The sequence below is a fragment of the Arxiozyma heterogenica genome (assembly GCF_036370985.1).
Source record: "Arxiozyma heterogenica strain weizmannii chromosome Unknown scaffold_6, whole genome shotgun sequence".
Taxonomy (NCBI): Eukaryota; Fungi; Ascomycota; class Saccharomycetes; order Saccharomycetales; family Saccharomycetaceae; genus Arxiozyma; species Arxiozyma heterogenica.
In genome coordinates, this window is record NW_027042659.1 from 337,179 (window position 1) to 359,540 (window position 22,362).

At 31.3% G+C, this 22,362-nt stretch overlaps 7 protein-coding genes and 1 non-coding gene across 8 annotated transcripts; 3 read left to right on the top strand and 5 right to left on the bottom strand.

The window, feature by feature from the left end:
- Positions 1–619: 619 nt before the first annotated feature.
- Positions 620–2,983, top strand: ACO2 (aconitate hydratase ACO2; the record flags this gene model as incomplete). Its single annotated transcript, XM_064861068.1, has 1 exon — positions 620–2,983. The coding sequence occupies one exon, from the start codon at positions 620–622 to the stop codon at positions 2,981–2,983; it is 2,364 nt and encodes a 787-aa protein (XP_064717308.1).
- Positions 2,984–3,390: 407 nt separating this feature from the next.
- ECM25 (Ecm25p) lies at positions 3,391–5,319 on the bottom strand (the record flags this gene model as incomplete). The annotated part of the gene is made up of 1 exon (XM_064861069.1): positions 3,391–5,319. The coding sequence occupies one exon, from the start codon at positions 5,317–5,319 to the stop codon at positions 3,391–3,393; it is 1,929 nt and encodes a 642-aa protein (XP_064717309.1).
- Positions 5,320–5,651: 332 nt separating this feature from the next.
- PWA37_004588 lies at positions 5,652–5,746 on the bottom strand. Its single transcript has one exon. It is a non-coding gene; the product is annotated as a tRNA-Lys (tRNA).
- Positions 5,747–7,839: 2,093 nt separating this feature from the next.
- Positions 7,840–10,215, bottom strand: AIP5 (Aip5p; the record flags this gene model as incomplete). The annotated part of the gene is made up of 1 exon (XM_064861070.1): positions 7,840–10,215. The coding sequence occupies one exon, from the start codon at positions 10,213–10,215 to the stop codon at positions 7,840–7,842; it is 2,376 nt and encodes a 791-aa protein (XP_064717310.1).
- Positions 10,216–10,663: 448 nt separating this feature from the next.
- On the bottom strand, positions 10,664–13,033 carry RCY1 (Rcy1p; the record flags this gene model as incomplete). Its single annotated transcript, XM_064861071.1, has 1 exon — positions 10,664–13,033. One exon carries the CDS (start codon positions 13,031–13,033, stop codon positions 10,664–10,666), a length of 2,370 nt encoding a protein of 789 aa, XP_064717311.1.
- Positions 13,034–13,487: 454 nt separating this feature from the next.
- On the top strand, positions 13,488–14,303 carry PRP21 (Prp21p; the record flags this gene model as incomplete). Its single annotated transcript, XM_064861072.1, has 1 exon — positions 13,488–14,303. The coding sequence occupies one exon, from the start codon at positions 13,488–13,490 to the stop codon at positions 14,301–14,303; it is 816 nt and encodes a 271-aa protein (XP_064717312.1).
- Positions 14,304–14,417: 114 nt separating this feature from the next.
- Positions 14,418–16,220, bottom strand: GAP1 (amino acid permease GAP1; the record flags this gene model as incomplete). Its single annotated transcript, XM_064861073.1, has 1 exon — positions 14,418–16,220. The coding sequence occupies one exon, from the start codon at positions 16,218–16,220 to the stop codon at positions 14,418–14,420; it is 1,803 nt and encodes a 600-aa protein (XP_064717313.1).
- Positions 16,221–20,009: 3,789 nt separating this feature from the next.
- On the top strand, positions 20,010–22,148 carry GSY1 (glycogen (starch) synthase GSY1; the record flags this gene model as incomplete). The annotated part of the gene is made up of 1 exon (XM_064861074.1): positions 20,010–22,148. The coding sequence occupies one exon, from the start codon at positions 20,010–20,012 to the stop codon at positions 22,146–22,148; it is 2,139 nt and encodes a 712-aa protein (XP_064717314.1).
- Between the last annotated feature and the right edge of the window lie 214 nt (positions 22,149–22,362).

A 22,362-nucleotide genomic window follows, 5' to 3' on the forward strand; every position in this document is an offset into this window, starting at 1 on the left:
CCATTGGAAATTTTTTGAGTTCATTTCTTCGAGAAATATAATAAATCATCACATTTTGTTACTCTTAAATCTCTTCGCAATGAGAATTTTATATAAGGGACTAAGTGACATCGAGCAGGATTAAAGATACATTACTATAGTGTTGTTATTGTCTCTATTGTTATCGCACACGTAATTTTCATCTTGATTTTATTTGATTCCGATGATTCATCAGGAATCGCAGTTCATATAGACTCAATCTCTTGTATTTTTTTCTTATTTTTTATTCTTTTTTTTTTTTTTGTGAGTCTATTATATTGCTTGTTGTGTCTTGTATTTACTGTATAAATTATTTTTGACATATATCCATGAACTTTTTGGATCATTTAGTACTATATATATATATGCATGTATATGTGTATATATGTATGTACGTGTGTATACATGTATATATGTGTGTATTTCTTTACTCAGACTTGCTTGAACTTTTTTGCTCTTGTCTTATATATTACTATTATCTTTTAATGAAAAGACTTGCTTAATAACGTTCTATCTAATCATATTCACTGTTTTCTTCTTTTGTTTTTTTCCCCTCTGTCCAACCGTTAAATAAACCATAAATATAACCTTTTAATTAGCTATGCTTTCTGCTAGGGTTCAAGTTAGAAGGTCTTTTGCAAGTTTTGCAAAGATTCCAAAAGTTTCTGAAGAGTTTCAAACAAGAATGCCACCTTATGCCAAATTATTGAGCAAACTAGAAAAAGTTAGACAGTTGACAAATAATACCCCATTAACTTTGGCTGAAAAGATTCTTTACTCACATTTAACTAATCCTGAAGAATCTCTATCCGGTAATCTACCACTCTCTGAGATTCGTGGTAACAGGTATTTGAAATTATCTCCTGATAGAGTAGCTATGCAAGATGCATCAGCACAAATGGCTTTATTACAATTCATGACCACAGGCTTAAATAAAACTTTCGTACCAACCTCTATCCACTGTGATCATTTAATCGTTGGTAAAGAAGGTGAAAATAAAGATTTACCTTCCTCCCTAACAAATAATAAGGAAGTTTTTGAATTTTTGGAAAGTTGTGCTAAAAGATATGGTATCACTTTTTGGGGGCCTGGTTCAGGTATTATCCACCAAATTGTACTAGAAAATTATTCCGCCCCTGGTTTAATGATGTTAGGTACAGATTCACATACTCCTAATGCCGGTGGTTTAGGTGCCATCGCTATTGGTGTTGGTGGTGCTGATGCAGTCGACGCTATGACTGATACTCCTTGGGAATTGAAAGCCCCAAAGATCTTGGGTGTTAAATTGACTGGTCAATTGAACGGCTGGTCTTCTCCAAAGGATGTTATCACCACATTGGCTGGTAAATTAACTGTTAGAGGTGGTACCAATCACATTATCGAATACTTTGGTGATGGTGTCAAGACACTTTCCTGTACTGGTATGGCTACAATAACTAATATGGGTGCAGAAGTAGGTGCCACTACCTCTACTTTCCCTTACCAAGAAGCTCATAAGCGTTACTTACAAGCCACAGGTAGAAAAGAAATTGCCGATGCCGCTGATATTGCATTGAAGGAGTATGGTTTTTTGAAGGCTGATGAAGGTGCACAATATGATAAGGTGATAGAAATCAATCTTTCTGAATTAGAACCACACGTCAATGGTCCATATACTCCAGATTTGTCAACACCAATCTCTAAATATGGTGAAAAATCTAAAGCTGAAAATTGGCCGCGATACATCTCCGTCGGGTTAATTGGTTCTTGTACAAACTCTTCTTATCAAGATATGACTCGTGTTATTGACTTAGTTAACCAAGCATCTGCTGTAGGTTTGAAACCAAAGATTCCATTCTTTGTTACTCCAGGCTCTGAACAAATTAGGGCCACTTTAGAGAGAGACGGAATTATTAAGAAGCTCCAAGAAAATGGTGCTATTGTGCTTGCTAACGCATGTGGTCCATGTATCGGTCAATGGGATAGAACTGATATTCCAAAGGGCTCCACCGAAGTTACATCTATTTTCACCTCATTTAACAGAAACTTTAGAGCTAGAAACGATGGTAACAGAAATACAATGAATTTCTTAACTTCTCCAGAAATGGTTACAGCTATGGTTTATTCTGGTGATGCCCAATTCAATCCGTTAACTGACTCAATTAAATTAGAAAACGGCAAAGAATTCAGATTCCAACCACCAAAGGGTGAAGAGTTGCCAACCAATGGGTTTGAAAAAGGTAGAAAAATATTTTATCCAAATCCTGATCCTCAACCAAATCCAAAAGTACAGGTTAAAGTTTCCCCGGATTCAGATCGTTTGCAATTATTAGAACCATTTAAGCCATGGAATGGTAAAGAATTAAAGACAAATGTGCTGTTGAAGGTTGAAGGTAAGTGTACTACTGACCACATTTCTGCTGCTGGTGTTTGGTTGAAGTATAAAGGCCATTTAGAAAATATTTCCTATAATACTTTAATTGGTGCACAAAATAAAGAGACTGGTGAAGTCAATAAGGCTTATGACTTGGATGGTACGGCTTACGATATCCCAGGTTTAATGATGAAATGGAAAAAAGAGCACAGACCATGGTCAGTTGTGGCTGAACATAACTATGGTGAGGGTTCTGCTAGAGAGCATGCAGCTTTATCTCCAAGATTTTTAGGTGGTGAAATTATCTTAACAAAATCTTTTGCTAGAATTCATGAAACAAATTTGAAGAAGCAAGGTATTTTACCATTAACTTTTGTTGATGAAGCTGATTACGATAAGATTCATTCTGGTGACGTTCTTGAAACTGTTGGTTTAATTGACTTAGTTGCAAAGGATGGGAATAATGGTGGTTTCTTAGATGTTAAAATAACTAAATCAAATGGTGAATCATTTATTATCAAAACCAAGCATACAATGTCTAAGGATCAAATCGACTTCTTCAAAGCAGGTTCTGCAATGAACTATATTGGCCAATTAAAGAAAAAGGCTTAATTTTTTTTTCATCCTGTTAATGATACAGAATTTGTCATGATCATTTTATTTATGTGTATATTTATTTATTTATATAATTATTTTCCATTTGAATCTATTATTTATTATTTATCGTGTATTTTTGTGAAAATTGTCCTGTTGGTGAATTCAACGGCTAGCATCTATAATTATAACAAAACATTTCTAGATTGCATTTTACGATAAATTTTTGAAAACTATTAATATATTATATCAATGCATTATTTTGACTAATTGTCGTGTGTATTATTTCTTAAGTAGAATTATGTCGGGACATAAGGATTATTTGTAAAAGTCAGAAATGGCAGTTTATAAATACATTATCATGGAAAGTTTAAATAAAATCTGTAAAAGCATCAGGTATTTATCCTTTTTATAATTCAATGGTTTTATTTATTCCTCATAATTTCATTCATTACTTGCAAACCTAACAGTCTTTCTTCATATAAGGCAGCCAATTTGCTAACTTTACTTTCATTTTTATTGCTTTTAATAGTAGTAAAAGATTCTACAGAAAATTTTTCTTTTGTGCTGATTTCTTTATACTTTTGTTGTTTTTGCTTTTTCAATTCCTTATCAAATATTTGTATTTTTGTAAGTTCAGGTGGCTGATAAGTTGAAAAATCAGCAACAATATCCTGTGCAAAATTACTTTCAGCACTTTCCTTACCTTTGGTTGGGCTATCAACAGATGTTTCAGACGCAGTAAAATCATCACTTTTAAGGGAACTGCTGGTTGTTCTTAGTGAGGAAATAGAAGGTTTGGTTTTGAGTGTCGAGGGTTTAGAGGGAGTAATTTCACTGGAGTTGGATCTCAATGAAAAATATGGAGTTCCACTGACCACACGTGTTATAGATTCGATACTACTTATTCGTTGTTGTGCGGATGAATGTTCTAAATTAGGCACTGATTTGTCAAAAATCAGCTTCGATGAAGTTTTTTCATGTGTTGACACTGGCGAACTAGCAACTGAACTTGAATCATTCAATTTCAAAGATGAAAATGACTTTAGTGGACTTGTTACATCACTACTTGAAGTGTAATTGTCAATCTTAAGGTCAGTGACATTATTTTTATTACCATGGTTTTTTCTAGGCTTTGGTAATTGAGGAGTCATGATCTTGTTATTATTCTTTTGTATACTTACATTTGATCTACTCCTATTTATTTTATCTCTATGATATTGTTCATATATTTTAATAACAGGGTTGAAATTTTCTAATAGATTCTTAATAAACCGTGTACCTACTGCAATTCTATCCTTGTTTGTCATTGAAATTTTCTCTTTGCATAAACTTGGAGCGATGGCTTTACTTAATGATTTTGAAGTGTGTTGAGACCTTTCAAAAGAGTCTAATATTGAAATAAATAAAGGAAAAATTGTAATATAAAGATCATAATACTTATTAAAAGCTATAATTTTCTCAAAAATATCAGCTGTATATTGCACAGTATCAAGAATTGGTAAGGTAATTAAATCTATTGGAACCAATGGATTGGCTTTGTTTTTTAAGAAATTTAGAAATACAGATGCTAGGGAATAAATGTCCCATTGTGATATATCAATATAATTGTTTCGTTCAATAATATCTAAGAAAATATTAACTTTCTTGTAAGAGCCAGGCTTTTGGAAAACTAATTCTGTTTGAGGTGCTTGTATACTTAGTTTTTTATAAATTTTATCAAAAATAAGTTGCCTATATTTTCTTTTGCTTATATCAGACAGTCTAGTAAAATATAAGTCAGGCACATCAATATATTCAGATAAATTATAATCATGTAAATAAACATTAAGAGATATCCTTAAACGGGTAATGTCAATTAGTCTGGATAAACTAGTTAAATCTGGAACATGTATAATTGAGAAAGATGATCCTTCTGCTGTATCCTCTTCCAATGGTGTTGTTAATTCATTGTTATACTTTTTCATATTTGTCAAAAACTTTATGCACATAGCATTGGATAATACTTGATATACCGTTCTAATGAAAAACGATTCATGTACAATATATGTCTTTTGTAAATAATATTTTAATTCTTTGGGAATTTTGGCAAACATTTTTATGCCATAGACCCAACTAATCTTTTTTTGTGAAAATCCTGATGAAAATACAACCAAAGAGTATGGAGCAGAAGGTAGCTTTTCTATAAGGGTATCCATTAGTTTATCTATCAGTAGATCATATACTTGTTTATCATTTCCAATTATTTGCGGTTCCGGAAGATATGTTGAATCAAAAACATATATGGAATGACCTGAATTTGGATCGATAGAATAGGATTTAAAAAAAATATTATTTATGTTGATATCTACCATGGTAGTTTGTCACTTTATTTCTTCACTAATGCCAAAGAAATAGGCAATAAGCTTACTGTGCTTATGTTGAATTATGTATTGTAGAAAGTTAACAAAAGTAATCTCAAGTATGAAATATAAATATATTTAATAAGATACATGGTAGTCATTATTTATCAATAAGTATTGAACGTCTTCTAGAAATCAGAAAACATTACAAGATTCTGTAACTGAAATAATAGGTAATATATTCTATCTACAAAAAAAAAAATTTGAGATCATCTTCGAGATTTTGATATCTCCCATACCTTGAAGTTTTCTCAAAATTCGCAATGACACGTGTAAAAAAGGAACTCCTCATAGGGGGCTCGAACCCCTGACATTTCGGTTGTCCTTGAGTAAACGAATGTTTAAAAGCCGAACGCTCTACCAACTGAGCTAACAAGGACGAGTTCCTCAACCTTTGAGAGGTTAAAATTTATATTATTATTACCAAGTGTTTTGCTAATGTTTTAAATTTATAATTATTTATTTTTTGTGAAGGTATTTAAAATGTTCTGTTAATTATTTATGCTGTTATATATTGTTTAAAATATTTTATGAGGGTGAATTGAATTATGTAATTAATGATTATTGTATGGAACTTATAATATACTAATTTCTTTTTACGGGATAGTTGATTTAGTTTCATATATACTAAAGAAGAACAACAATGTTGAAGAGAGAGTACAACTTTGTAAAAGTTTTCACAAGTAGTATACTAAAATATTGATATTAATTATATATAAACACTTACAGATTATATAATTGCTGAAATCGAACATTCCAGAATGAATAGACAAACTAATTAGATTTTAGTATACATTAATTGATAGCAAAATGTGGAGAATACATTGCTTGCTCACCAGTAGATATAAACAAACATCAACAACAATTTGGTACTTTTCATAGACGAGATGTGCCAGGTATGAAAATAGATAAAGTTAATATTTTTTTCATATCATGTTTCTTCCTTCGCTCATCTTTTATAAATCATCATGTAAGGGTTATCTCAAGTGATATACTAAAATATGGGTATTAATTATATATATAAATACTTACAAATCACATAATTGGTTGATTCTAACTATTAAATAGATTAGTCTTGGATATTCTTCTTGTTCTTCTTCCTAATCTATTAGATAGAATACGAATGTTAATGCTGATAATTATCTCTGGCATCATCTCTCAGTAATAAAAGTTCTCTTAAAAAAGCTTCTTAGTAATTTGCCATCAATGTTCATGTGATGATTGTTTGTTCGTTCTAATACACTCACGAGTTTGGATCCAGAGTTTCGATTGTTCCAATTCCTTCACCTTGGCATTTGTTGTTACTTGCATATTACGTATTTCAAGATTTCCGATTAGGGCTTCTTACAACCTTTTGTAATTTTTCTTCCATACGTGATTTGGATAATGTATATACAACATCAACAAATAATAAAAATAAGAGTATGAACAGAAAAATAAAACAGGCTTGGTAAAGCTGATTTTACATACGATACCCTAAAGTAATTGAATTGCTGTTTGTACCTGCTGAAATAGGGTGTTTTAGGATAAAATTAATAAACCAATGAGCTTTTAACTGCTATTGAACAATGGAACGAAGAGTATTTATCATTTAGGTATCACTAAACCTTGATAGACTTTTCTTATTTAAGTTATTTTTAATTCATAGGGAAAAATTGTTTAATATTCACATATGAGAACTAAAGATTTCTTCATATCGTACTTTTAATTTATTTGTATTTTTCAAAACATTGTGTAAGAGTTGTTGTATGTAAATGGATGAATCATATCAATTAATATAAGTATAAACACCCTTACGTAAGCTCTATATATTACTATTTAATAACCCTGATGTTGTAGTATTACTTCTTCTTGTTGTTAGTCTTAGTCTTGTATGATATTAAAAGTTACTTCTTAATATCAGTACTAAGATGTATTTAAATAAGGTGATTACCCCTAGCCTATCTCTCAATAATCAAAGGCCTTTTGACAAGATCTGGTATAATTCTTACTCCCTGGAAATCCTCCAATCAGATTCAATACCTTATACGAGCCACTGCGCATATAGCTGCACCAATCCTCCACCCAGACACTCAGGTGTTACCCTCGGAATTGCGTATCTACTGGATTTCCAGTTAGGTTCCTTACACATTGCTTTGATGTATCTCTCTCTCGCTGTGTTGCAATTGCTGTAAGAGTAGCTTTTCAAATTATTATAAATAAATTTTAATAGTAAATATGTATTTTTTATTAACCAAAAGATTAATAACTTCACTCTTTAAAGTATGAATGCTCATAATAATCGTAGTAAAACAAATAAATATCATTAAATATATAAAATAATACTGCAATCTTAAATTTTACAGTACATCTGAAGATTTTTAGGGTAAATCAAATGGGTAGTGACTCATTGGTAGCTCGTGTTAAACTACATACTGATTTATACATGAGAACTTTTTCTAGATAGATATCATAAAACAGAAGATTTTATTTTCATAATGCTTCATATATTTCTTGACGTACACGATATTCCTCATTAAATTCATCTATTTCTTCCCAATTGCCTACTATTGTATCACGACCTCTTACAACGGCAGGTAAAGTTCTACCACGACTAAACGTTTTCCACACTTTACGTGCTTCAGCATCTGTTCCAAGATCTCTATAGGTAAATTCAATTTTATTTGCTTGCAATATTGTTGCTAATCTATTGGTTCTCGGTATCATATGAAAACCTCCACCAGCAAGAGATGTGTATATGTACACTGGTTCTTGTTTGTTTGCTTGCTCGATCTCACTACTCTTCAGAATATTTTCACTATTTTTTATTTTTTCATTTGAACTTTTACCTATTCCTAGTAGTTGATTCAATTCTGAATCATCAACATATTCTAAGTTAGTTAACAATTCTTCAGTTTCAGCAAATAAGTCATCTAATGATGTGTTTGTGATACTATGGGATTGAGAAGAGTCAGGTTGAGTATGTCCTTCTTGAGGCAAAGAGTTGTTTTTACTTTCAGATAGAGAAAGTCCTTCAACTGAATCTACTATATCTGTTGAATCATTCACCATAACATTACAGATTTGTTCTTCAGATGGTGATTCTTTATCACTTAACATTTCTAAAATTTCCCTTGCTTCTTCTCCTTTTTCTTCTTCTTGTATTTCTGATACACATTTGCTTATTTCTATTTTATTCACCTCCTCTTCTTTTTCTGAATTTGAAGATTGAATAACTTCAGCATTATCAGAATGTGATTTTGAACTAATTGAATTTTCATCAGATACAATTTTAAATTCTGTCACAGAATTTTCCGCTATGTCTTCAGGGATATCTGATTCACCTGCTGGTTCTTCTTGAATATCTGTAACTTGATTTGGTTGTTTTTCTGCATCTTCTCCATTGCAATCTTTTGAAGAATTTGTTTCGGATAAATTATCTTCCTCAAGAATTTTATCTCCATTTTCCTTCTGGTGTAACCCTTTTTGATTCGAATTGTCAACCACTAAGGATTCTTGGGGATTTGCCTTAAGCACCAATGAACTACCGTTCTCAATACTAGTTAAAGTAGAGTCTATGTCTAATGATGAGGAAGCTGTATGCTCTTTTTTTTCATTAACCATATCTTCTATCCTTGCACTATTTGACTGGAATGTCTCATATAGGTCAGAATTCTCTTCCCTTTCTTGTTGTGGATGTTTTTCCTCCACTTCTTTTGAAGACCTAGTATTTTCATTACTTGTATCTACTGCAATATCTTCCACTGCAGCGGTACCATGTGAAACAGGATCATCTTGTACTTGGAATTTTGAAACATTTACTTCTTTAATTTCAGATTTATAAAACTCATTCTTATCATTTTCAGAAATAACATTTTCTCTTGCTTCCATTAATTCATCGATATTTCCTTCCGGTGATTTATTTGAAATAGATATATCATAATCAGTCATAGCATCAGTATCAGATTGTTTTGTTCCCTCCATATCTTCTTCTAGTTGCTGCTGTGTCTCTTTATCATCCACTGTAGAATCAGTATTGGCACTTGCAGTCAACTTACTATAAGTAGCTGGACTATCTGGATCAGCAATTGATTCTTCATTTTCTTTTATGACCGGAGTTGAGGCATATTCGTTATTAGAAGCATTTGAAGTTTCTGTTGTTGCCACGATATCATCTTTTCTTTCTTCATTATTTTTAATCACTGTGTTAGTTTCCTCTGAAGGTTTCTTAGTTTTCTTTTTATTCCTAGTTTTCCCCTTCTTTTTATGCTTTTTACTCTTTTTTGGTTTATTAGAAACGCCATCAATCAAATGATCCTCTTGCATTGAAGTATTCCTTATCACAGGTGTAACATTATTAGAGGAAATACTGTTTAACACATATGCTGAATTTTCTTCAGTGTTCTTCTTATCAGAATTATTTGCAGAAGCTGAACTTTTATTATCCGAAATTTTCATATTATTTGGATATTCTACAGGAATGTCAATGCTCTCATCTTTAGCATGATCATCAACAGATGTATCTTCCATTTGAGCATCGGTTTCAGAAATTTCTTTATTGATATTTACAGGTACATCACCTTCTACATTATCCTGTAAATATTCTTCGATACCTACGATAATTGAATCAAGATTCAGTGATTTATTATTTTGTAAGCCAGAATCAGAACTTGTTACATCAATGGATATCTGTTGCGATTTCTTCTTCTTCTTCTTCTTCTTCTTTTTATTTTTCTTTGCATTCTCTTTAGTCTCTTTAATGATATCCTCTGTCAATGATTCGGCTCCATTGATGATTTTATCCAAATCTATCTCAGGATCTGTTTGCAAACTAGTATTCACAGGTATATCTGTAGTATCTGCTGACATTAGTATGAGTTTTATCTTTTTATTGTTATAGCTAATTCTGAACGAAAGAAATTTATGGTTTTAAAACTTTTTAAAACTCAATATACAATATAGTAGAACTGAAAGACAGTAACTTTTAACTTAAGCAATTTTTCTTACAAAACCTTTATAAAGCAGCCTAGGATACTTCCTTTTTCCTATTTTGTTGATTTACTAATTAAAAGAGGGAGTCATTTTTAAACGCTAAAAAGTATAGAGGTATGCATTACTTGAATACGAAACCTCGAGGTTTTGATCTGTCTCGAATAACAATTTGTATGGAGCTTTATTACACGCAGAAATTTTATTTACTAGACAGGCTTTCCTAAAAAGGAAAATAAATCCAAAAGAACAAAGTAAATGGACGGTGTATGGGTTTTAGTGTTCTTACACTAATAATGATGATAACAGTACTAGATGTTATATTCTGTTACATAATAACACAATCTTTTACACCAAAGCCGTACATAACTTTTTGGACTTCTCTCTTAACAGCAATCCAATCTTGTCTTCTTTGAACAAATTCATAGATCTCTTCTTGTGTGAATATTCCCTGGAATTTACCTAAATCACAGATCAGTTTACCCAATTCTTTTGAATCTTTGGAGTCTATCAAATACAGTGAACAGATGTTTTTTAATCCTTGAAAATACGGTACAACATTCTTTTGTTTTAGTCTATTGTTGATGAAATCATAATAGTAATTGACATCACATATCAGTTGAATGGCACCTTTAGTGGATATTATTTGTCTTTTAATATGCTCCACTAAAACAATGAAAAATCGTCTGCCTATCTCCTGTTGATAAACATCTATAGTTCCCTTGTCGGTAGCCCCTGTCAATAGGAAACAATGATTAGATAATATTTCTATGATCATCTTCGCACATTTAGTAGGAATTGTATCCCTTGGAGGGTCATTTGGTGGTGGATAATAATCTGTTGGTAGTTGTGAAGTGTTGAAGACAAGCTTTATCTGTTCAAGTAATTTATTGATACCAATATTCAAACCGTCAGCTACAAAATTGTCCAATGTCGTCTCAAAATTTTTCTTTGTTTGTAATACTTGATTTTGCCATATATTCTTTTTATTAGAATTTTTGTTGTCAATAATTTGTTTCTTGACCATTACATTATTGAAAAAAATTGATATCATTTGTAAGATGATATCACCAATATTAATCAATTCGGCAAAATTTATCAATGGTTTTACTGATTGCTCTATATTCTCTGTATCAAATGTATTTTGATCAGTAATATCATATTCATCTAATAAATCTATGGCCTTTTCAAAGGCAGGTGTTACATGATTTCTATTCATTACTGTTATTAATATCTTGAAAATTTCTTCACATTTTGCATTTATCAAAGGTCCTAATTGTGGAATACACTGAAAACTGAGAATTGTATCTACTTTATTGTGGGCTTGTTGGACTATATTATAACATAATTCAAGGTTAATTAACTTTTTAATATTTTGTAAATTTGTATTCATCAGATTTATCAAATTATCGTTTAGCTTTTCTTCATTATCTTCCTTTTTAGTGTTAGTAATTCTAAAAACTTTTGTAAATGACTCTAAAAAATTTATCTTATTCTCCGAATCATTCTTTTTAAGTGATTCCATACTTTGATCCTCACTATCAGTTTGCTCCTTAGTGGTCATATTTAATAAATCTGTTTCTATTTTATTTTCTTGTTCGATCTTAAAATTTTTAAATTGTCTTTCTAAATCTTTTTCAAATTGGCCAGTAGATAGATTCAAATATCTTACCACATATGGTTCTAAATAAATGTTTAATAATTCATTAAGTGATTGTTGATATGTTTTTCCCTTTGGTAAATTCATTGAACCATTAATTGAATCAGGTAATTCAATACAACATGCTTTAACACATTCAAAATACACACTTGGGAAAAAAGTCAGAAATTCCGTATCATTGTTTTGATTTGAATCTGATAGTTCTAGTAACTCATTAATACCCTCTAAAATTGTCTGTTGAACAAAATTTTCATAGAAAATGGGGACCATTGAATATTTATCTTCAAAGAAAATATCAATCATTTCTATTGTTTCCTTAAGATGTTGTTTTAATGGTGCCCATATTTTAGGTATATTTTCAACAGTAAGCTGAATGTCGTTAACTGTTAATTTAGGATATTCAATCTTTGAATTAAAAAAATCTATTGAAATATTTTGTTCATCTGTTTGTAATAATATTCTAATGAATTTACCTACCACATCATAGTTATGAGCATTAAAATTATTTTCCATTTCATTCAGACATGAATTGACAAACAATTCCTTAAGAATATTAAAATTTGTAACTGTTTCTTGGTAATAACTAGGATCGATAATGTTACATTTATTAAATTTTTTTATATTTGAAAGTATTTCACTTTGAACCACAGGATCGGTATCAAATGGTGGTGGAAAGAAGTTGGTTAAGCTATTATTATACAATTTATCACAATATATGGAAAATACTTTATATACTTGGATAAAACAATTTTTGGCATTATGTATATCACAACTAGTTAATTTATTGAATGTATTTACAGGGGTTAAAGTTTTTAAGTCATTGCTATCTATCAAAGCATATGTGCCATTATTTTTCTCAACCGTTACTATTAAACCCATAAGAGTTAATCTAAGTGAAAAATACTCTTGTTCAAATTCTTCATCTAAATGTTCATAATAAACTTGCTTATTGACAGTTTTGAATCTTACATAATCTTCCGGTCGAAGACAATTTGCTATATTGGAAACAATACTTTTAACCTTTAGTAAATTCTCCATATCTATCAATTATCGGATTGCTAAAAGTTCGAGGGAAGTGAAGAAAGTGTTAACTAAATCTACTAACCATGAACATATATATACATGCATATATATATATATATATGTGTGTGTGTGTGTATGGATGTATTTAAAGTGTCTTTGTGCTCATTCTCAATCAGTCCAAACAATCTTCTTAATTTAATCAACGGTTCTTTGATTTGTCAAAATGAATAAATGGCTACAAAGAATATAAAAAAATGCAAATTAGAAAAAAAGAAAGGAAATAATAAATATGATGATATATAGACATATGTAAAAATACAGTTAAAGTTCTGTAGAGCTCAAAGATAAGCAGTGGTGCAATTATTTGTTTAAATGGTTAAAAAATCTAAGAAAAGTTTTACTATTTAGAAAAATTGCCAAGCAGTTTATTTACCATTGAATTGATGAATATTTTTATCTATTTTTACTAATGAATAGAGAAGAAGGTAAGAGAATAGAAGATCAATCTAGTGTATCTATAAAAGATTTCCCCCCCTTCACTTACATTAACTATGATCATGCGGGTGTATTATCTCCTGAAGACATTCATATCATAAAGAAGACTGCTGAGTTTTATGTTTTATCAACAGTGAATCAAAAAGATGAAAATGACGATAATACTAGTGATTTTTTTTCTAGTTTAAAAGCAGAACTTGGTAAAGAAGAACAATTTCAATTTTTAGATGAACAACATCCCTTAAATCCAGTATTTAAAGATTTTATAACACAGTATAAATCTGTTTTATTGAATCATGAACCTATAAAAGATCAAAACATTTTTCTCCGACATTGTTTTGATAGAGCTACGTATAATGAATATAAAAGACAGGTGGAAAGAAGTAATCAGGAACGTTTTAACTTGTACAAGATTCGTTTTGCAGCAATAAATTGGAATAAATTTCATATTGTATCGAGTGTGGAAAATATTTTGAAGTCACAAAATGTTAATAAAAGAAATGATAATAATGGAATAAGTACTAAGGCATCATCATCTTCTTCTTTACAAAATGTAAAGTGTCATGAACCCCTAGATTTCTCAAAATTAAATAAAAGAAAAATATCTTGTAAGGATAGTGTGGGTTTCCTAAATAAATATTTTGAAGAAAATAAAGAAGATATTAAAGTAGATCAGGCTTCTGATTTAACTCAGAATAAGCAATCAATTATTAAGAAGACTAAGAAACGTAAAGGTAAAATGTTGATTAAGGGACAAGGAGAAACCAGAATTAATAAAAAAAAGAAATAAATATATATGTATATAGAACTTTGAGGTATCACTAACATTATATATATATATATATATATTTATAAAGTATTTAAGATTACAAAATTTATATATATGTACACATGCAGTAAGCTTCTAACACCAAAAATTCCAAGTTCTGTAATACCAAGGTTTACCAGCAAGTATAGTCTTTTCCTCAGCAATTTCTTGACGAAGAACTTCGAGATCAATCTCTTTTCTACCAGTATCAATATCCATATTTTCTGCTTTAATATAAAGTTTCCAATTTCTTTTGTAAATCTTATGACCAATATAACAAATCAGCACAACAGGGAAGGATAAGTAACTTTCGAAGAATGCAGTAGCACTTAGTTTTTCACCAGCTGGTGCAACTGCAATGTAGAATTGTGCAATAAACATTAATACAATTATAAAAATACCCCAATAGGAACTGTAAACTCCTAGTGGTGAAACAAATGGCAATTCATCCGTACTTCTACCTTGTGCTTTCAAAGCGGCTCTAAATCTAATATGGCAAATACAAACTGTGCCCCAAGTAAATAAAGACGATAAACCAGACAATGCTAGCATCCAGTCGAATATTTCACCTTCTTTCTCTGATTGGGCGACAAAGGCAACTAAACCAAAAATTGATGTAAATATGATACTGTTCAAAGGTCTACCTCTACGATCAATATAACCAAACCATTTGGGTAAGAAATTTTGTTCAGCCAGAGCACACAAAGTTCTGGAACATGCATAGATAGCGGAGTTGCCGACAGATAAGACTGCTATTAAAATGACAACGTTGATGACAGAGGGCAGACCTTTAATACCATGAGAGACGATAGCTATGACAAAGGGGGAAGCAGCTGCGTCAACAGAAGATGCACCGATCAGTCTATTATCATTGTATGGTACTAACAAGCCAATAATAGTTAAGGATATTATATAAAATAAGGTAATTCTCCAGAATACCTGTTTTGCAGCCTTTGGTACGGATTTTCTTGGTTCTGCACTTTCTGCAGAGGCTAATCCAATTAACTCACTGCCTGCAAAAGAGAATGCAGCGGTAACAAACACAGTACAAACACCCTTAAATCTAGCACCTGATGTTGAGCCAACAAAGGCACCATATGGGGCATGCCAATACTTACCACCAATATATCCACCGATTGGACCACCACCACAGTTCAATACAATACCTAAAATAATGAATCCAATGACAGTAATGACCTTAATAAGGGAAAATACAAATTCAGCTTCAGCATAACCTTTGACACCGAAGAAATTAATACATACGATGACTAACCAAAATAAAGCAACAAAACCATCTCTATATTTAGGATCGGTGCCCCAGTAGTTAACCGTGATGGAGGCAGCAACGATTTCTAAAGGAAGAACGACTAACCATTGTAACATATAATTGATATTATTAGCAAAACCAAAGGACTCATCTATAAACCGTGTAGCAAAAGTAGTAAAACCACCGGAGATAGGAAATACGACAGCCAATTCACCCAGACTCATAACCATGGAGTAAATCATAGTACCAGTTAATCCCCAACCGATTAAAATCCCTGCAGGACCAGCAGTTCTTAAAGCTTTCCCTGAACCAACGAAAAGACCAGTACCAATAGCACCTCCAATAGCAATCATTTGTAGATGCCTGTTTGTAAGGCGTTGTTGTAGTGGGGTATTTGCCGTTCTGAATGCGATCTGATCCAATTCTGACATATTTGGATCGACCTCCGGTCTCTCCATTTCCCTAAAAGAATCTATAAACCTTGCCCATCTTGAACCTAATTTAGAGGTGCTTTGGTCAGATGAAGAAGCAACATTACTATCAGAGAGTGGTTCTTGTGATATGAATTCAGAATCATATTTAGCAGAATTACGTTTGTCATTAATGACATTTTTCTCATCAGATAAACTCATTGTGATGTTATTAATGTTTTAGCAATATTTTGATAGATTATTGATATTTTTTTTCCTTGATTAGTTGACATTCTAACTATGATAAGGTTTAAATCTGTTAAAGACAGTAGTAATACACACAAATACACACACATCTACTTGTCTATAAATATATATATATATATGTATGTATGTATGTATGTATGTATGTATGTATGTATATATATATATGTGTGTGTGTGTATTCAAACAAAAATAAAACAGCCCCAAAATAATATCATATTCTTTATCATTGGTGGTTATCTTTCCTAATCCCTAGTGACTCTAAAAAATCATTTAGTTATTTCCAACATAAATGATATGGGATTAATCAGACATATAGTAATCTATTGTGTTTAGGAATTTTTGGATAGACAAATAAACAATAGAATAGTAGAATATTCAGCCATCGGAGGACCTCGAAGTCGTTGATAAAAAATGACTATTAAGGTTTCGATAAGCAAATAGTACTATTTTCTTATCAGATAATGGATATAGGGTTATGACGTATAAAAGATAAAACAAAAACATCGGACAAAATTATTGGGAAAAAAAAAAAGAGAGAGAAAAATCTGTTTTTTTTTTTTTTTTTTTTTTTTTTTTTTTTTTTTTTTTTTTTTATTTTGTAAGCCCTACTTTGTTCAATCTTTTAGTTGGTACATCGGTAAAATATTCCTTTTTTCTTAAAAAAATAAAAAAAAATAAAATAAAAAGTAAACGATCTAGGAAATAAATCTCCAACTTGTACAAGAAGACAACTTCTTGAAGAGGGTGACCAAAGACTTTACGAATTGACAAGAAGCAAATAATAACGTTATCGATCATATAAAGTACTGATAATGAATACTAAGAATCATATGTTTGAATAATTTTCGACCAATTCTTTCTCTGATCAATTATATAGTATCTTACCGTAAATAATATGCTCTAGTTGTAGTATTTTATAGCAAATCATTTCTTGAACCTAATATTTCGATCAAGATTCAGGAATAGAAGAAAAACTAAAGAAAAAAGAAAAAAAGGAAAAAAAGACAAGTTCCTCACATTTTCTTAAAGAACGTCAATAAGAGAGGTGTGATTTTTTGGGTATTAGGGCTTAATGTCTTTTCATTTTCGGTAAAGAAGAAAAAACATAAAAAAAAGGGCAGAATTACTTTGTGAAATGTTTTGATTAGAAAAAGAGCTTAATAAGAATATTTATGTACCTATTTTAAACGGTTTTAAAAAAATTTTGTCGAAATATATATATATTTGATTTTACATTAAAATTATTACAATCTTTTGTTGCAAGTAAACAATACTCCAAGTTTACAGATCATTAATAATACACCAATTTACAATTTTGTACAATCAATACAATAGTACATTCTTCACTAAACAATGCTAACATTTCTTATCGTTTCAGCTGTTCGTTATTGGTAAAGAAAAATTCCCATGTCAGCAATGCCAACCCGTTGCTCCGAGATAAGAAAAACAAAATAAAAAAAAAAACGAAAAGAACATTTTTTCTAAACAATGCATGTAGGGTTTGTTGTTGCTATAAAAGATAGGATGTGGATAAATGTTTATTCTACGTTTGTCTTTTCTCCTTTCTTTTCCTTGTTTTCTTTTTATTTTTTATGTTTTCTTAATGCCCCACTCCTTTGTATGTGAAATATCGAAATGTTTGGATTTATCAAGTGTTGTACCTCTTTTATGATAAGAGACAGTCCACGTATCTATTTCTTATGTGCTTGTAACTTGTTTCGAGCAGTGCTACTATTTTTGGGGTGTTCCATAGAGTGTTTTATTGTTTTAGGTTGTTCTGCAATATCACATAATATTTTCTTATTATGAACTTCTATAAAATTATTTTCTACTGGTTAATAATGTTATCTTTTAACAATTTATATTCTTTGGAAAAAAAAGAAAAGAAAAGAAAACATAAGGGACAGGTATTAAACGTTCCATATTTTAATTTATTTTGATCTAATTTCAGATACTAATTATTATATATAAGAAAGTTTTATTTTTTCTTTTGCAAGAAGATGCGAAGAGATACAAGGGGACGAGATGTTTACTCTGCATAATCACAAAGAATATATCAAAAATTTTACAATATATCCGACGCATCTAGAAGCATTAGAGATATACAAAAAAAAAGAAATAAAAAAGATAAAAAGGACTTTCATATGATTTATTTGGCCAGATTAGTAATTTAGGAATCAGTTGACTTGTTTATATTGTGTTTATTGCTGCTAAAGGATGTACAAAAAAGTTTTAAGTTTTTCTCATCTTTGACGGAGATGTATAGTTGTACTCCGGTATCTTTAATATACCTTTAGGTTGTATGTTGGTACAAACTTTTGACTAGAAGAACCCCTCTATATCTCAATGAATATATATATATATACTGAAAGTCAATATAACTTTCACTCTACGATTTTAAGCACTCTATAAACGATAATCCCATGAGTGGTATGTACTTGGTCTTATTGTTCACATTTGTAAGAACAGAAGTTTAAAAAGATAATGAATGAACCAACATTTTCCGTAATTATATTTTTTACTCAACGTTATTAAGAGTCTTTTTCCTTTGTTTTAGGTCAAAAAAAAAAAAAAAAAAAAAAAAAAAAAAAAAAAACAGAATTATCAGCACACCAACCTAAAAAAGAAAAGAATATTATTATCCATGCAAGCATTGTTTAGTTTAAAACTTTGTTTTTCAAGCAGAGTTTATTCATTACGCATAATATAAAAAACATTTTCTTCTGTCTTTCTTTTTCTCTCTCTCCCTCTCTCTTTCTCTGTGTCCTCGTCCCCTTCTTCCCCTTCCCCCCTGGCCTCACCTTTCTTTCTTTTGGTATTCACTTAAACAAAGAAAAATTCCTCTTTTTTGTTTCTGTTTATTTATTTATTTATAACAGTGGCTATGTGACAAATAAAAATAAATAAATAAATGAATAAAGAAAAAAAAAGGGGTTGAGGGAGTGGGGGGAGGGTTAAGAAGTATCAATAATAAGAGAAAAAAGACAAAAAGGGTCAAGTCAACGGAAACAACAAAACAATACAAGATACGGAATAACGGGAGAGGTACAAGAAGAAAGAATAGGAAAAATGAAGGAAATTTCATTTTGAGCGTTGTTTGTTTGTTTGTTGTAGTTCACCACCCCCTAAATTTTTTTATTTTTTTTTTTTGCCTCTCTGGTCTCCTACCCCCCTCCACCTCCCCCTTCCTCTTCTCACTGTAGACGGTATGCTTGACTCAAAAAGGGAAAATGGTCCCACTTTTATGCAACAACTAATAAGGCTTTTGTTTGTTTTTGTTTGTTTTTGTTCATTTACTATTGTTGCTGCTGTTGCTGTTGTTCTTTTTCGACATTGATGTTAATCTGGTTTATTTCTTGTTCCAAAGTAGAATGTTTATGGTTTCCTCGACCGTTATCATATAGGAAATCTCTCTTGTTCTTTCTCATACACGTATAGCTATATATATATATGTATATATATATATTTGTGCATGCACGAGTGTGTGCCTGTGTTAATGTGTATCTATCATAGTATTCCAGATTGTGCTTCTTAAGTTGCATACTCTCTCCCTTTTATTCCTCTTAATGTCTTCTCATTCCCCTTTTTTCAAACCTAATGTATTACTGACAAATAACCAAACATTAGTTGTAAACCAAAAGAGCAATAATAAAAGATAAATAAATAAAAATAAAAAAAATAAAGAAAAAACAGAACCAGAGACTAGAAAGGAACTACTTGAGCTAAATAAGTTTATTTTATAAAATGACCCGTGATCTACAGAACCATTTGTTATTTGAGGTTGCAACTGAAGTTGCTAACAGAGTTGGTGGTATCTACTCCGTGCTTAAATCAAAAGCCCCCATTACTTCTGCACAATACAAGCAAAACTATACTCTTATTGGTCCTTTGAATAAAGCTACTTACCAATCTGAAGTTGATCAAATAGATTGGGAGGCAGATGATGCATTCCCAGATGAATTGAAACCAATTCAAACTGTTTTGAGAAATATGCGTGATAAAGGTTTCTATTTCGTTTACGGTACTTGGTTGATCGAGGGGTCTCCAAAAGTTATTCTTTTCGATCTAGGTTCTTGCTCCCACTATCTAAACGAATGGAAAGGTGATCTATGGTCTCTTGTCGGTATTCCATCCCCTGATAATGATATAGAAACAAATGATGCCATTCTTTTGGGTTACACTGTAGCATGGTTTCTTGGTGAATTAGCTGTTCATGATAGCCAGCACGCTATTGTAGCGCATTTCCACGAATGGTTAGCCGGTGTTGCGTTACCACTATGTAGAAAGAAGAAAATTGACGTGGTCACCATTTTCACTACACATGCTACTCTACTGGGTAGGTACTTGTGTGCTTCTGGTGATGTCGACTTTTATAACAATTTGCAATATTTCGATTGTGATCAAGAAGCTGGCAAAAGAGGCATTTATCATAGGTACTGTATCGAAAGAGCAGCCGCCCATACTGCTGATGTCTTTACTACAGTCTCACATATCACAGCCATTGAAGCAGAACATCTATTAAAGAGAAAACCAGACGGAATTTTACCAAACGGTCTTAACGTTGTCAAATTCCAAGCTGTCCATGAGTTCCAAAACTTGCATGCGTTGAAAAAGGAAAAGATTCATGACTTTGTTAGAGGCCATTTTAGAGGTAATTTTGATTTTGATTTGAACAATACTTTGTATTTCTTTATCGCTGGTAGATATGAATACAAAAATAAAGGTGCTGATATGTTTATTGAAGCTATGGCACGTTTAAACTATCGTTTAAAGATGTCCGGTTCCAAGACCACGGTTGTAGCTTTCATTATCATGCCTGCTAAAAACAAATCTTATACTGTGGATGAATTACAATCACAAGCTGCAGTTAGAGCTTTGGAAAATACCGTCAACGAAGTAACCAAAAATATAGGCAAAAAACTTTTTGAACATGCTTTGAAGTATCCAAATAATGGCATAACCACAGAGATCCCAACTAATCTGAACGAGTTGTTATCTCAGTCCGATAAGATCATGTTAAAGAGAAGAGTCCTAACCTTAAAAAGGCCAAATAACCAATTGCCACCTATTGTAACACATAATATGGTTGATGATGCCAATGATCCAATCTTGAATCAAATTAGACATGTTCAATTATTTAACAAATCCGATGATAGAGTCAAAATCGTTTTCCATCCAGAATTTTTAAATGCTAACAATCCAATCTTGGGTTTAGACTATGATGAATTTGTCCGTGGTTGTCACTTAGGTGTTTTTCCATCTTACTATGAACCATGGGGTTACACGCCAGCTGAATGTACTGTCATGGGCGTTCCATCGGTCTCTACAAACTTGTCTGGATTTGGTGCCTATATGGAAGATTTGATTGAAGCAAACCAAGCTAAAGATTATGGTATTTATATCGTTGACCGTAGATTCAAGAGTCCAGAGGAATCTGTCGAACAACTAGTTGACTATATGGAAGAATTTTGTCAAAAGACTTTGAGACAAAGAATCAACCAAAGAAACAGAACAGAAAGATTATCTGATTTGTTAGATTGGAGGAGAATGGGTCTAGAATACGTTAAAGCTAGACAATTGGCCTTGAGAAGAGCATATCCAGAAGAATATAAACGTCTAGTAGGTGGTGAAGAAAGTAATGCTTCGAATATGGATACTTTTGTTGGTGCAAAGAAGTTCAAGATCGCCAGACCAATGAGTGTTCCAGGTTCTCCAAGAGAATCCAGAGCTGGTAGTACTGTGTTTATGACCCCAGGTGATTTAGGTACGTTGCAAGATGCAAATAATGCTGATGATTACTTTAATTTGAGTTTGAATCCAGATGGCACCCCTGCTGATGACGATGATGATGATGATGATCAAGCTTATTATGATAATAAATAGTTACGAATGGGTTTTTTCTTTCTTTAACAGGCTTCTATACTAGACAATAAATGTAATAATAGTAAATAAGAATGACCCATAGTAGTATAATAAACTCATATTTCTGTTTCATTGCATATTAACACCGTTTTACTAAAAAAATTTACGTTTCTTTTTCAAACCTACTTTTTTTTTATATATAACTAAAGATGCACATACGTTATATACGTTTCCA